Raw genomic sequence first — 14,983 nt, forward strand, 5'->3', positions numbered from 1 at the left:
TGCACTTCCTTTCGCATGTATAGGGGGCTCTCTTAAACTTGACGGAAAATGGTGCCACTTACTGTATGTAAAGGTATTCATAGACCACACATTCTTACCGAAATTCGCGACAATAGGTTCAACCGTTTCCGAGTAAATTGGATGTGACAGACAGACAGGCATTATGTTTCACAAAGTTCTAGCAATCTAATTACATGAGCAGTTACAGAAGCCAACAATCCCTCTGCTACCTCAATTATAGGGTAAATCCGGTTAAACGCACGCATGGAAATACGTCGCAAATCGGTATATTTTAATGACTTGTAAATTTCCCTGACATGCAAATAATAGCAATGGATAACTTACAGGAAACCATGTCAGGAGCTATGTAAATATATAAAATATGATTCAAACAACAATTTTAAATTACACAATCCATCATTTCAGGTGCCAATGGTGTCTTTAACAGAATTCGTCTTTGAGAGATCCTCCAAAACGCAACCACCTACGAAGCACTTTAGACTCAGTCAATATAAAACGCATGAAATATGATGTATATTATAAAATGGCCACCTGCCGCTAGCTAACATTTAAGACTCGCAAATAGTCGATTGTATGAAATACTATATTTACAATTACAATATTGAAATAATAACATATGAATAAATTAAATCTCCACTACCTAAGTTTACGAAGATTGTTAATCGTCTCTTTCAACCGATCGTTCTCTTCTTGAAGTTTCATAAACTCTGTCACGAAGGGGTCGGCATGCACCAAGCTGAGTAGTAACGATCGTATATCCTCAGTGACGTTCATTTGACTCTTCCACAGATTAAAGTTTTGCATGAAGCAATCACTTTTGTTTTTGTCCGCATGAAAAATTACTTCAAATTCTAACATTTTCAGTCTATTGTTCATTTCCTCTCTCAAGCTCTTAATCTCATCTAGGACTGTTCTCAGTTCTGCACTGCTCACCATCGCATTTTCTTGGACAACCTTATCTTTGTCCAAGCTGCAACGCTTTGTTGCAGCATTGGGAGTGCTATTTTTATCATCTGGTAACTTTATCAAGAAATTGATGTCCTTTCGCGATATATTCAAAATATTTTCTTTATCAACTCCATTGTCTCCTAAACTCTCTTCCAACTTCTTTTCATCTAGACTTTTTTGTTCTTCGAAAACTTCGTCTTCTTCTTCTATAAGATCATCTCTCATTTTCTCCTTGATCCTCTTCTCAGACAGTAAGCAATCCAGAGAGCTACGTCGAATTTTCAACTTCCCGCCAACTGTGTTATGCATTCCTCCATCTGCCACATCAGGAAGCATGTCGTTAATGGATTTTAGGTCCATACTAATCCTTGCATCTAAACTCGATCTTCCATCTACACTAATTCTTGGATCAAAGTCGTAGTTCTTCCGGTCTAAGCACTGTAAATTGAAGCTGTCTCTTCTTCCGAGCGATTCCCGCGCTCTAAATGATTGACAATTGATAAAGTCCAGAAAAGAATCTCTCCTTTGTTTGTCATTGCTAGCTTCCTCAATCGGTAAGTTTTGTGTTTCTGTAAGAATGTTTTCAGCTGCCTCCAAATTACTCACATCTACCGTTGCCTCTTCTGAAGGTACAAATCCAACTCTAACCACCGCACTATCATGCACTAGACTACACTCCAAACATTCCTTCAAATTTCTCAAATCATATGATATCAGTTCCCCCTTCAAATTTCCTGTCACACAATATTTTCCGCATTCTGAAATGCACACTGACGACAGCGGGTGGTTACTTCGGATTTGTTGTGGAGATAATTTCCGGCGTATATCGAAAATATTGAGAATGCAATCATAGCCAACACTTAAAAGGATGTCGGGATTTGAAGGAGATGTACAAAGGTCACGACAAGGTGCCCCGTGAGAATCAGTCGTCCTGAAAATTCTCCGCTTTGATTGCATATCGTAGATGTACACAGAGCCGGTGTACGAAGCCACTGAAAGATGAAACCGCTTTGTTGGGTGGAATCTCGCTAGCGTTGAACTATACAAATAAATTTATTAAATAAATTTTCAATCGATCAAAATTCTTCTTACTTCTTATCCAGTTTTAGTGATTCCAATTTTGTCTTCGTTTTCAATCCATATATGTTGATCAAACCATTCTCATACACAGTTGATAAATATTCATCCGATGCATTCAAGTCCAAGAATATGACTCCGTTGCTGGGTCCATCTGTCAAATTCGAAAATAATACTTCAATTTAAAAATCCACATAATCCACAAAGCTGATGTGTGCCTCTGGACTTACAACATATGTATGATTAATGTATCTGTAAAATTTGTCTAAAGTGAAATCCGCAAATTCATTACAACATATTAACAATTATCATAAGAAATAAAAGATGAGATGAAGGGCAAATTTACAATGAAACTATCTATCTCCAACATAGAAATCCTAACTCCAGGGAAATGAATCGAACGCAGTGCTGAGTATCTGCTGCTATATTTATTCAATTCAATTTTCATCAATCAATCAATCAAAGGTAGCGTGGCAAGGAGGGCGCAAAAACGGTATTCAAAGGTTTTATCCTGTTGTTTTTTTCTAAAAAAGGAGTTTTTTGTTAAAACAATGAAAGAAAGATGTAAAATTTCAAATGAAAGGTAGCAATGAGCAAAGCCTAAGAAAGAAACTTTTTGCTATATCACCACCGTTTATCAGATTTCTGATCTCGAAGGTGCAATCTTGTTAATAGGAAGAGCTCTGAAACTGTATCAAAGCTATGGATTTCAATTCTTAACAAAATTTAAAAAATCAATTAGAAATTACTTTTACAGATACTTTTACATAGTGAAACAACTTCCCGAAATTATGGATAGCGAAACTAGCAAGGCAGAATACTACCAAGTCTACGTCATGGCGAAGCTAGCACAAATTGATAAACTGTCACTCAAATTAGGTTACAATAACGCTTATCATGGGCGTTGTTTCCATCTGAATTTAGGACTTTTTCGACGACATCAAGAATACAAAATCTGATAAATAGGTTTCCAGCACCAGTATAATATCAGCACCAAGCATTCCGAACGAACATGGGAAAGAAAGAAAAAATGTATATCCACAATAAATGTCATTACTAAAAACACCATTGAAAGAGAACAAGTCAGGAAACTCGAAGCTGGACGCTTCAGGTATGAAAGGTTTTGTGTATTCCTTTTATAAAGACATTTGAGTGTGAATTTATCCCATTAGTACCTAACACGTAATATACGCATACATTATGTGAGAATATCCACTTTCGGGTGATATTGACATTCAAAATCTTGAATTTCATAAGAACTGACAATTTTGACGTACTATAGCTTTGTTAATAATAGTGCAATTTCCACCAAACTTGGCAGCATCAAGCTCTATATTATAGCCCACTTTGCTGCAATTTCGTAGTGCTAGGATGAACTTAAGGGGCGTTCGGCACCCAATTACTGAAAATTATAGTAATATACGATTATTCACTTTATTTGAAGGGATATCGGTATGGAAGGTATTTTGGAGCCTAGTCACCATATAGTGGAAGCCTCTACAATTTTTTCAGATTTTTAGGTTGGCTAGTTTCTGAGAATGACCCCGTTATATAAATGATCACTTTCGACCCCCCTAACTCCCCGCCTTTCCAACAAATGTCAAAACTAAGACTAGCTTTGGAAAGTACTTACCGAGGTCTTTCATTTGATACTGACTATGACTATGACTATATTTGCCCCTTTTGCATGCACCTCCCCTTAAATTCGACGTAACATGACGTAACTTACTGTATGCGTGAGGGTTCCCAGTTCCCACCTTTCCACGAAATTTGGTGTCAATCGCTGCTACAGTCCCCGAGAAAAATGCGTGTGACGGTCAGTAAACCGATTTTACTAAGGTCCCTTAAAAACGCGGTTTTGAATGTGGTCGACCAGGTAAAATATAAAAACAATATACCATAGGCAGCAGCTGCAGCGCTAAATCGAAGAAGGAGAATCCACTAACACGACCGAATTAGATACAAAAAGCAACAACAGAAAATTTTGGGGAGAATTGGTACAGAAAGAACTGACTTGCTAGGCAAAGCAGAGAGAGAGAGGCGAAAGCAAATTAACGTTTGCCAATGCGAATCGAATTTTAGAGGGCCGTGAATTTTGATTTTTTTACTTTTTTGAGAAACAAGGCAAATTGTGCATATACAATATAATGTTATAATGTTAAAGTTTTTAAAAAAAGGATTTATGAAATGTTCCAGGCTGATTTTTGTTTACTATAGATTTTTTAATAAGACGTCATAAATTGATGACGTGGATGATTTCGGGTCACTTAGACGTCTGAAAAAAGAACAAATCGGAAAACGGGAAGATGGACACTTTGCGTAGGTATTTGTCCCATTAGTAAATAGCAGGTAATATATACATATATTATGTAGGAATATCCACTGACATTCAAAGTCTTGTCATAGAAGCGACAACTTTGACCTATGGTATAGTAATAATTATTAGTTTTATTTGAACAGATATCAGTATGGAGGGTATTTCGGAGCCTAGGCAAGACCGGCTCCGGAAAGTACTAATCGAGACTTTTCATTTGATACACATAACTATATTTGGTGAACACAACTTTACACCCCCTTTTGCATGTATGGGGACCCCCCCCCCCCCCCCCCCCTCCCTTAAACTCGACGTAGAATGTCGTAACTGTATGCACGAGCGTTCATAGTTCCCACCTTCCCAAGTAATTTGGTGTCAATCGCTATAACCGTTTCTGAGAAAAATGCGTGTGACATACAGACAGACAGCAACCCGAATTTAATAAGGCTTGAACAAGGTTTTTTTTAATCAGCATGAAATTCTCTGTAGAATGAACCACAACCAAAAAAAATCGCCAAAGTTAACAAATGGCGACCGTCTCAGAGGCTCTCTCTAGTCCTTTGAATCTGTACACATTGGCATATTAAAATTCCAAAACGAATGGTCAAGTGTTTTTTTTTAATCCTCCACGCCAACCCAAAAAAGGTTGTCCTACGACGTTCCAGCAAGCTAACAAAGAGAGCCAAGTTCGCTAGTCCGGCCCGAGATGATCGTACGTGGGGACGAAAATTGGCCAGGCCTTCGGCCTATGTACGCCCAGCGTTGCTAGACTTGTTGTAGGTTAAATACCCTACCTGTGTTTCAATACGTTTTGTGACGTTACGTGCAAGCACAATTGTGTCGGAGCCTATCCGAACATCCACAGATACCGTTTTCAAAAGTTTGTAGCTACGTTATGTTGTCTATTTTGCGTTGCTATTCCGTCACCCAGGTCTAAGAAGAGCCAAGAGGGACTTTAACGGTATTTAAGGCCACAGGCCGTTATTTTCATAAAAAAATTATCTTAGAATCTGTATTTAAAGTATACTTTTTACTAGATTTCTATTAACTGTTTGTCAAAACTATTGTAACAAGGATATACTGAAAACTAGCAGTTACAATGAGCAATAATCTGAAACATATTGCTCTAAAAAAAAACCTGCGATGTGATTTATTACAGTATCATAACCAACCAACCAGTTTCCAAAGTGTTCCCTTTTACTTATTGAACATACTAACAAAACAAGAATGTGTAGCATACATATGTAAAGCAAACATTATAAAGAGAATGGCGCAATAGAAGAAGTAAGGCTACTCACTCACTTTTAAAGTCAAATATGACTTTCAAATTCTTATAACCTATTTTCAGATGTACTTTCCAAAATCATTCACAACAAAAAACTCTGCATGAACCCTAAGAAAAAATACACTGAGTCAGCAGAAGAAACTAAGTAAATAGGCCTGACACATTGCCTTCTGCACAATTGCCACAGAATCTTTACAAAGTGGTTATACTCGTAATAGAGAAATATACATTTGACACAGATTCATATCGTCACACGCATAGAGTAAATCTATATTAATTTTTTAATACTTATCCGATTTTAATAATTGAACAATTTATTTGTTTTAGAGGAAATAACAAAATTGTGATGTTTCTTGTTTTTAAATCTGTGGACGTTATGAATCACATATGGTGAAACAGCAATTGATCCACAGAACTAACACATAGAACTTTAAAAGAAACCTATCATATAACTTTGTTCTTAATTAGCAGTAGCACATAGTACTAACCAAGAAGAAGATCCAGAAAACCAGAAATTTCACGCTTCAGATATGAAAGATTTTGTGTATTCCTACGTAAGAATATTTTGGTGCACATGTCCCATTTGTACATACATAGTTGTTAATGTTCTCTCTTGTTAAGCATATCCAAGAGACAACTTCTAAATCTATTGCTGGTCGCAAAGTGATCAATTTGATTGCTCTTGCGGTGTCGTTAAGCTGAAACGCAACTGACTTTTTGGTAAGCTTTGCGCTCGAACAATATGCCATCAATGAGGAGGCGGTGAAAGCGGCAGAAATCCACAAACCTTCCATGATTATCGTTACGATCGCCAATACCGTGTTTCTCCATTACATGTTTGAGCAAGGTGTTGTCAAATCCCACCTTCGTATTTAGCTATGTAACGATCACAAAATTGTCAACTTTAGGAAGCCTACCCTGAACTGCGTGCAATTGCTCGTGGAAAAAATAGTAAAATTGTGATGCTATTTAACCTGTACCGGAATCTTACAATCAGAATCCTGTCAGAAACCGGTTCAAGTCAAGAAGGCGCCCCTGGTCGTAGCCATAAAAAACCCGGACACATAATTATTCATAATTTGCCAAACTCCAAGATAACATAAATATATACATACTTATTAAAACAAACAAATATTGCCAGTCATCGCATCATACTACATATATGTGTACGCACATAAATTGATCTAACCCATCTCCATAACTGAAACAAGTTGGAATACCGGAAGCTCCCGCTTCGGGTATAAAGGTTTTGTGTTCATTTTATGTAACAACATTTTTCTATACGTATATATAAATCCAACATACTCCTTCATATTTTTCCAAACTACAAGGCATACGCACATATTACAGCCTGCCTTAATAAGGAACTCCAGGCATCCCGGTTTTACGCCGAGGTCCACCAATTCGATATCCCTAAAAGCTGTCTGGCGTCCTGACCTACGCCATCGCTCCATCTCAGGCAGGGTCTGCCTCGTCTTCTTTTTCTCCCATAGATATTGCTCTTATAGACTTTCCGGGCTGGATCATCCTCATCCATACGGATTAAGTGACCCGCCCACCGCAACCTAGTGAGCCGGATTTTATCCACAACCGGACGGTCATGGTATCGCTCATAGATTTCATCATTGTCTAAGCTACGGAATCGGCCATCCTCATGTAGGGGCCAAAAATTCTTCGGAGCATTCTTCTCTCGAACGCGGCAAAGAGTTCGCAATTCTTCTTGCTAAGAACCCAAGTCTCCGAGGAATACATGAGGACTGGCAAGATCATAGTCTTGTACAGTAAGAGCTTTGACCCTATGGTGAGACGTTTCGAGCGGAACAGTTTTTGTAAGCTGAAATAGGCTCTGTTGGCTGACAACAACCGTGCGCGGATTTCAGCATCGTAGCTGTTATCGGTTGTGATTTTCGACCCTAGATAGGAGAAATTATCAACGGTCTCAAAGTTGTATTCTCCTATCTTTATTCTTCCCGTTCGACCAGTGCGGTTTGATGTTGTTGGTTGGTTGGTTTTCGGTGCTGACGTTGCCACCATATACTTTGTCTTGCCTTCTTTGATGTGTAGCCCAAGATCTTGCGCCGCCTACTCCATCTGGATGAGGGCAGTTTGTACGTCTCGGTTGGTTCTTCCCATGGTGCCGATATCGTCAGCATAGGTTAGTAGTTAAGTGGACTTAAAGAGGATCATACCTCTTGCATTTACCTCAGCATCACGGATAACTTTCTCCAGGGCCAGGTTAAAGAGGGCGCATGATAGCGCATCCCTTTGTCGTAGACCGTTGTTGATGTCGAATGGTCTTGAGAGTGATCCTGCTGCTTTTATCTGGCCTCACACATTGGTCAGGGTCAGCCTAGTCAGTCTTATTAAATTCGTCGGGATATTGAATTCTCTTATGGCCGTGTACAGTTTTACCCTGGCTATGCTATCATAGCCATGTGTCGGAATAGCTTAGTGGTTAGAGCACAAGGCTGTCGTACAGAAGGTCGCGGTTCAAATCTCGCTGGCGGCAGTGGGATTTGTATCGTGATTTGACGTCGGATACCAGTCGACTGAGCTGTGAATGAGTACCTGAGTCAAATCAGGGTAATAATCTTGGGCGACCGTAATTCTGACCACATTGCCTCCTACAGTGTACTGTAGTGTACCGTTACGGTCTTGAATGAAGTGCTCTAACACACTTCAAGGCCCTGATCCAATATGGATTGTTGTGCCAACGATTTTTATTATTATTATGCTATCATAGGCGGCTTTAAAGTCGCTGAATAAATGGTGCAATAGATGTCCATATTCCAACAGTTTTCCATCGCTTGCCGCACAGAGAAAATCTGATCTGTTGCTGATTTGCCTAGAGTGAAGCCTCTTTGGTATTGGCCAATGATTTTCTGGGCGTATAGGGCTTTCCGGCCTAGCAAGATAGCGGAGAATATCTTATAGATGGTACTCAGCAACATGATACCTCTATAATTGCTGCACTGTGTGATATCTCCCTTTTTATGTATGAGACAGATAATACCCTGTTGCCAATCGTCAGGCATTGATTCGCTGTCCCATACCTTGATCAAAAGTTGATGAACCACTTGGTGCAATTGGTCACCTCCATTTTTAACCAATTCGGCTGTAATTCCATCGGCTCCTGGCGAATTATGATTTTTAAGCGGATGAATTGCACGGACTGTTTCTCCTATACTTGGTGGTGCTAGTATTTGTCCGTCCTCTTCAGTTGGCGAGACCTCCAACTCGCCGACGTTCTGGTTGTTCAGAGGTTCATCAAAGTACTCAACCCATCGCTCCAATATGCCCATTTTTCTTGGCAGGATGAGCATCCAAGTGTATAAGGCTTCATCCTGTTGACTTTTCGAGTTCACAGAGCTGGTGGTTCTCCCAGGCTTTCTTTTTCCGTCTGTGAAGTCGCTTCTCCGTTCGACGGAGTTCGTGATAAGTCTCTGCGCGTGCCCGCCTTCTTTGAGAATGCAACATTACTCGATATGCGATTCTTCCGTTCCGTAGCTAGCTTACATTCATCGTCAAACCAGCCGTTCCAACATTTTTTGCGGCTGGGGCCAAGTATCTTTTTGGCCGTATCAATGATAACGTTCTTCAGGTGGTTGTGAAGATCATTTGTTGATGCTTCATCTACAGGATCTCTGTTGACTGCGGTTATTTCGGCATCCATTTCCCTCTTATAGGTGTGGCGGAGAGCTGTGTTGTGGATGGCTTCAGTATTCACTCTCACCTGATTGTCAGAGAGGATTGTAGGTGGTGTCGTAATTCGAGCTCGGAGCACCATGCCAACGAGATAGTGGTCCGAGTCTACATTGGCCCCCCTATATGTTCTGACATTCATCAAGGCTAAGAAGTGGCGGCGTTCAATCAGCACGTGGTCAATTTGGTTGAAAGTGGTCCCGTCTGGAGAGGCCTACGTATCTTTGTGAACCGCTTTCCGCGCAAACCAGGTACTTCCAACAACCATTTCGTGCGATCCTGCTAACTGAATGATGCACAATCCGTTATCAATGGTATCCCTATGTAAGCTATGGGAGCCGACGTATCGCCTGAATCCTTCCCTACTTGGCTGTTGAAATCTCCAAGTATGATTTTGATATCATACTTGGGACAGGCTTCTAGGTCCGCTCAACTGCCTCGTAGAAGGTATCCTTCTCCGACTCTGGAGTCTCCTCTGTAAGGGCGTGAACGTATATGAGGCTTATATTTCTAAACTTGCCTCGCAAACGCAGAGTGCATGGCCTCTCGCTTATATTTTCAAAGCCGATAACAGCAAGTTTCATTTTTTGGCTGACTAAGAAACCTACTCCGAGCACATGGATTACTGGATGGCCACTATAATATATGGAGTAGCGGCTCTTCTCCAGGAAACCGGCCCCTGTGCATCGAATTTCTTGCAACGCTATTACATCAGCCTTATACTGGGACAGGGTATCGGCTAGCTGCTCAGCAGCATTCGGTCTGTACAGGGAGCGAACGTTCCGTGAGAAAATGCGCAAATCGTTAATCGGTTGTCGTTGCCGGGTTCGTTGTTGTAAGATCCATCCTGTCCGAGGCTCCATTCGTGGCTTCGTAACATCGGTTTTCCATGTAGGGTTGCCAGCCCTACCCAACCTAACCTTAACCTAATTTGACCAAATTGTGCATTATGTTATCCATTACACCCAAATTTTGCACCTCTGAGATGGACATAAGGGGGGTTGCCACATGGCTGCATTTTATGAAAAAAAAATTTGCACCTTCCATTCACATATATGGGGAGCCTCCCCTTAAACTTAACACAAAATGGTGCAACTTGCTGTATGTAAAGGGAACAACAGATCACACATTCTTACCAATTTTCTTGACAATATATTGTCCACTGTACTAGTCCGGTTGCACTAGAATGAATTTAAAAGGGGGTTTGGGTAAATTTCTAAAATATGGAGATATGTTATTATTAACTTTATTTGCGCAGATATCGGGACGGGATGTATGTTCAGACCTAGATTTCATATAAATGCACCACTTAATCCCAATGCAAAAAGATTCCAATCACCGCGTGTAAAGGGACACACCGACCACATGTTCTCACCACATTTCATGGCAATCGATCCAGTCGTTTCTAAATAAATCGGATATGACAATCAGGCAGATATACGGACAGACAGACATTGAATCGTTTTTAATCAGGTTTTGTTTCACACAAAATCCTAAAAATATGACAAACATTTTTATTGAAATGTCTTTACATAGATATACATGTTCATCTTAACATTGCCTATTGCCGAATATTATACTTATACATAATAATAATAATAATACTCCGCCGTAGCCGGTCCCAAGCCGGTTGTGAAAGGAGGAGGGATGGATAGCTTCAGTCTGAATGGCCGTCCGCCAACGCAGCGTCTCAGGGGGTAGGCGAGGAAAGTGCAGGAACTTTGCAGTTTTGCAGATTACTCACTGAGGAAGCTATCCAAACACCTGGCAGTTAGGTATAAAATGCAAATCCACATATGAGAAGAAGAAGAAATTTAAGGTCCGGTAAGGATAGCCGGCGGGAGTCGTCTGACTTGATGGCTGGGTCGGGCTCGCGTAATAGACAGCACGGAGTCGAAACCGCTAGTCGTGGGGCGGTTCGACGTCTAGGCGCCACGACGGCCAGGAGCATTGCTCCGCCTGCTGCCACAATCTATGACGACCAATTCATCAGGTTCGTGTAGGTAGCTCCTACTACGAAATAACGGCGGGGGTGGATACAACATCTTACGGCCCGTTGTTGTACCAGAGATTCCCGCAATTCGCGCATGTGACTGTGCAGCGAGTCGCAGACCAGTACCGCTTTATTACTCGCAGCGACACAATCCCGGCCACCATCAGGAAGCGTGTTCGACTTAAGGAGAGTCGATGGGGACAGAGGCGGCGGCATCAACAACACCACGCCCACTGCAGGTAACAGTTTCAGTACTCGCCGAAGGACTCTTCTCCACCGTCCAGCTGAGGTTTCCGCTGAGGTTCGGGACGAATTCCAAAGAGCGTGTATAGAATTCTCGGATATGGATCCTTTGCATAGACCTGGCATTCCCAGGCTCTATGCATCTCCAGCAACTCCGGGAGTTCTATCTCAAATCAATGATGAGATTGCATCTCGACTGTGTGCTGATATGTCGCTGCTGCAACTACAATCACTTGTGTATTGTGGTGCAGTTGCGGCTATCAGATTGCACGGTCAGAAGATTCGCTTTCGTGTTATTGGTTTGAGTGACCAAAAAGATCCACCATGGAAAATTCGTCTGGAACGTCGCCGGGACTCACTAAGGCAGGACATTGCTAGACTGATGTAGATCAGCACTGGCAATGCCAGCAGACGAGTGACAAATAAAGTGCAGAGCTTTTACCGTAACTTTGCCATCCCAGTGAGACACCCGTAGTTGAAATTCTAGACACACTAAAGCAAAAACATTCTGTCATATGCAGTCGGTTACGACGGCATGGCGAAAGTTATTCCAAACGTGTTCAGAATGCAACATGTGCGAGGAACCTGCGGAGCTTTTTCAGATCTCTCAATGAATCCCAACAGAGCGTCCAGACAGTACAGTTTTCGGTGACGGAAGCGAAAGAATATTGGGGTGGACTTTGGGGGTATCCGCCCAGCATACTGATGCCATGCCATGCCAATACGCCTCGCATGAATTTTGCGGATGTTACCGAAGAGAAAGTTCAACGAGCCATAAACAGCTCGAAGAACTGGAGGGGCCCAGGTCTGGATCGCGTGCAGAATTTCTGGTATAAGAAATTTACCAGCGTACACAGTCGATTGGCACGCAGTATAAATGAGGTCATGAATCGGCCGGAGGAATTTAAACCCTTCCTCACTGCGGGGATTACCTACCTTATCCCTAAGAAGGACATGGTGCAGGGCCCCGCAGACACAAGACCGATTACTTGCTTACCAACCCTCTACAAATTCATCACGTCCATTATTAGTGGAAGGATCAATGCGCACCTCGAGACCAACAACATTCTATCCGAGGAGCAGAAGGGCTGCCGAGTAGGGTCAAGGGGCTGCAAAGAGCAACTCATTATCGACTCTTTTTCTTCATCTTTTCATCTTTTTCTTAGAAAATGCATAGAATGCGAAGATTGTATGAAACAATTGAAGGGAATATAACTTCCTTGGTTTCCTGAGAATTCGTTATGACAGCGGCATTTAACTTTTTAGCTGAAAAATGTTGTATGATATTTCGTTTCTGGTCGAAAGCAATCATTTGCAAATGCACAATTTCTATAAACGCAGGTAGCTAAAAGGACTATAAAATTCCTTTTGAAAAGTTTTTTTTGTAGTTAAAAGGTGTGACATGGAATTTTGTACTACGTAAAACAGCGCCCAACTTTTTTAGCTTAGATTATAGCAATGTCTCGTGGAAAAGTGTTAACCGAAGAAGAAAAAGGGCAACTTGCCAGAATGGAAGATTCGGGCTACACAGTGAGAGCGATGTTGAGGGAAATCAGTAGATCCGACGGAGTTGTGTGGAATTTCGTTAGATTATTGGGAATATACCGTACAAAAAAGTCTCCGCGTGGAAATAAAAAAGTCGGGAAAAGAGAAATCGCCCTTATTAAGGAGAAAGCTACTAGAAATAAACTTTGGTTCGTTCCAGATCATACCGGAATTACTTCTTCCTATTAAAAAGAGACGGGTGCAACAGATTTTCCATGCTGATAACAGCATTAAATATAAAAAAAACCTGCTAAAGCACCTCATTTAACATCGACAAATAATAAGGCTCGTCTCAAATTGGCTAGATCGTGGATGAAATGGAAAGAAGAATGGAATGGAAGGCAGTAATTTTTCGGATGAGAAGAAATTCAAACTTTACGGCCCAGCTGGATTTAGCGCAATTTGGCACGATCTGAAAAAAATGAAGCACCTCGAATGAGTCGCAACTTTGCAGGCGGCAGTGTTATTGTTTGGGGGGCATTTTCTTTTCCCGGTAACCTTCGACAGGGAATCGCACCAACCAAAATAAACTCAGTAATTTATACCGAGCGTCTGGAAGCCGTTTTGATGCCGCATTTAGATGAGAATAATAACATTGACTGGAATTTACAACATGACAACGCCACGGTACACGCTTCTGCATACACGAAATCATTTTTAAATGACAAATGAAAATTTTGCAGTGGTCCTATCAAAGTCGTGATCTTAACCCCATAGAGAATATATGTGGGATACTTGCAAGCAAAGTCAGTGCGAATGAACGCCAATTTAGCTCCGTACTTGAGTTAATGGCAAAAATTTTAGACCAAATCGAAGAAGATACTTTAAAATTTAATAGCCTGAGCCAAATCGAATTTTTGAAGTCATAAGGTCCAATGCGAGCAAAACAAAATATTAGTAACTAGTCATTATGCGTTTATTTATTTCAATAATCTTAAAAGCGCAAGTGCGTATATAGAAATTGCGCAATAAAAATGTAATTTTTGTCAATTTAAAAAAAATTAAGATTTATTTTGTTAATTTTTTTTTGTTATTCTAAACTTAAATAAAGATAAATTTACTCTCATATAAACTTGATATTTCTCAAGGCTTCTATATAGTCACAACGAGCAATATATGGGGTGCGTATAAAGAAATTGCGCGTACTGTAGAGGCCAAAGAAACCTCTTTAGTTCCTATATCGATTATGTCAAGGCTTTTGATAGCGTTCCACATACCTGGCTGATCGATATTCTACATCTGTATCGCATTGATCCGAAACTAATAAAGTTTTCGGCGACAGTCATGCAAGGGTGGCGTACCACCTTATCAGTGCGTTCATCTGAGGGTGCTAATACCTCAGAGCCCATCTGTATACGGAGGGGCATCTTCCAGGGGGAGTCATTGAGCCCCTTTTGGTTTTGTATGGCACTGAACCCCCTTTCATGGCTACTGAATGAAGCTGGTTGGGGCATGGTTTTGCAATAAAGTATGGCCTACGTGCTAAGTGCGAACTGACACACTTGATGTACTTAGATGACATCAAGCTGTATGCTGCTAATGACGACCATCTTAGAAGTCTGTTGCCAATAATAGACATGTTCAGCCCTGATATTCGGATGGAGTTTGGATTAGACAAGTCTCGAATCCAAGCCATCCGCAAAGGTCATCACGAGCCGCATGCCGGACATAGCATTGGTGACCTCCACATCGAAGCTATGACCGAGACAGACTTCTACAAGTACCTAGGAATTCTGCAAGGAAGCCATGCTCGAGTTGGTGATCTGAAGGATGCTCTGCTGTCCGAATTCCTGCGACGTGTAAAGCTGGTGCTGAAATCGCATCTCTCGGGGAAGAATAAAATAAGCGCGTTGAA

At 41.1% G+C, this 14,983-nt stretch overlaps 2 protein-coding genes across 3 annotated transcripts in view; one reads left to right on the forward strand and one right to left on the reverse strand.

The window, feature by feature from the left end:
• LOC119655109 (ATP-sensitive inward rectifier potassium channel 15) overlaps positions 1-665 on the forward strand; it is a 108,396-nt gene extending 107,731 nt beyond the window's left edge. Inside the window, exons 7-8 of one of the 2 annotated variants that reach the window (XR_005249878.1) lie at positions 117-367; positions 427-562. Coding sequence is in view for 1 of the 2 variants with exons in the window: in XM_038060831.1 (XP_037916759.1) it covers positions 427-531 (105 nt within the window). In the remaining variant the exon portion in view is untranslated. Of the gene's footprint in view, positions 1-116; positions 368-426 lie in introns of both variants that reach the window. The other variant, XM_038060831.1, reaches the window with a different exon arrangement.
• The window catches only part of LOC119655108, a 31,946-nt gene continuing 17,548 nt past the window's right edge, over positions 586-14,983 (reverse strand). Inside the window, exons 3-4 of the mRNA XM_038060830.1 lie at positions 2,062-2,200; positions 586-2,008 (exon numbers count right to left, since the gene is read on the reverse strand). Of these exons, the coding sequence (XP_037916758.1) occupies positions 658-2,008; positions 2,062-2,200 (1,490 nt within the window). The 3' untranslated portion in view covers positions 586-657. The remainder of the gene's footprint in view (positions 2,009-2,061; positions 2,201-14,983) is intronic.

The sequence above is a fragment of the Hermetia illucens genome, chromosome 4 (assembly GCF_905115235.1).
Source record: "Hermetia illucens chromosome 4, iHerIll2.2.curated.20191125, whole genome shotgun sequence".
Classification (NCBI taxonomy): domain Eukaryota; kingdom Metazoa; phylum Arthropoda; class Insecta; order Diptera; family Stratiomyidae; genus Hermetia; species Hermetia illucens.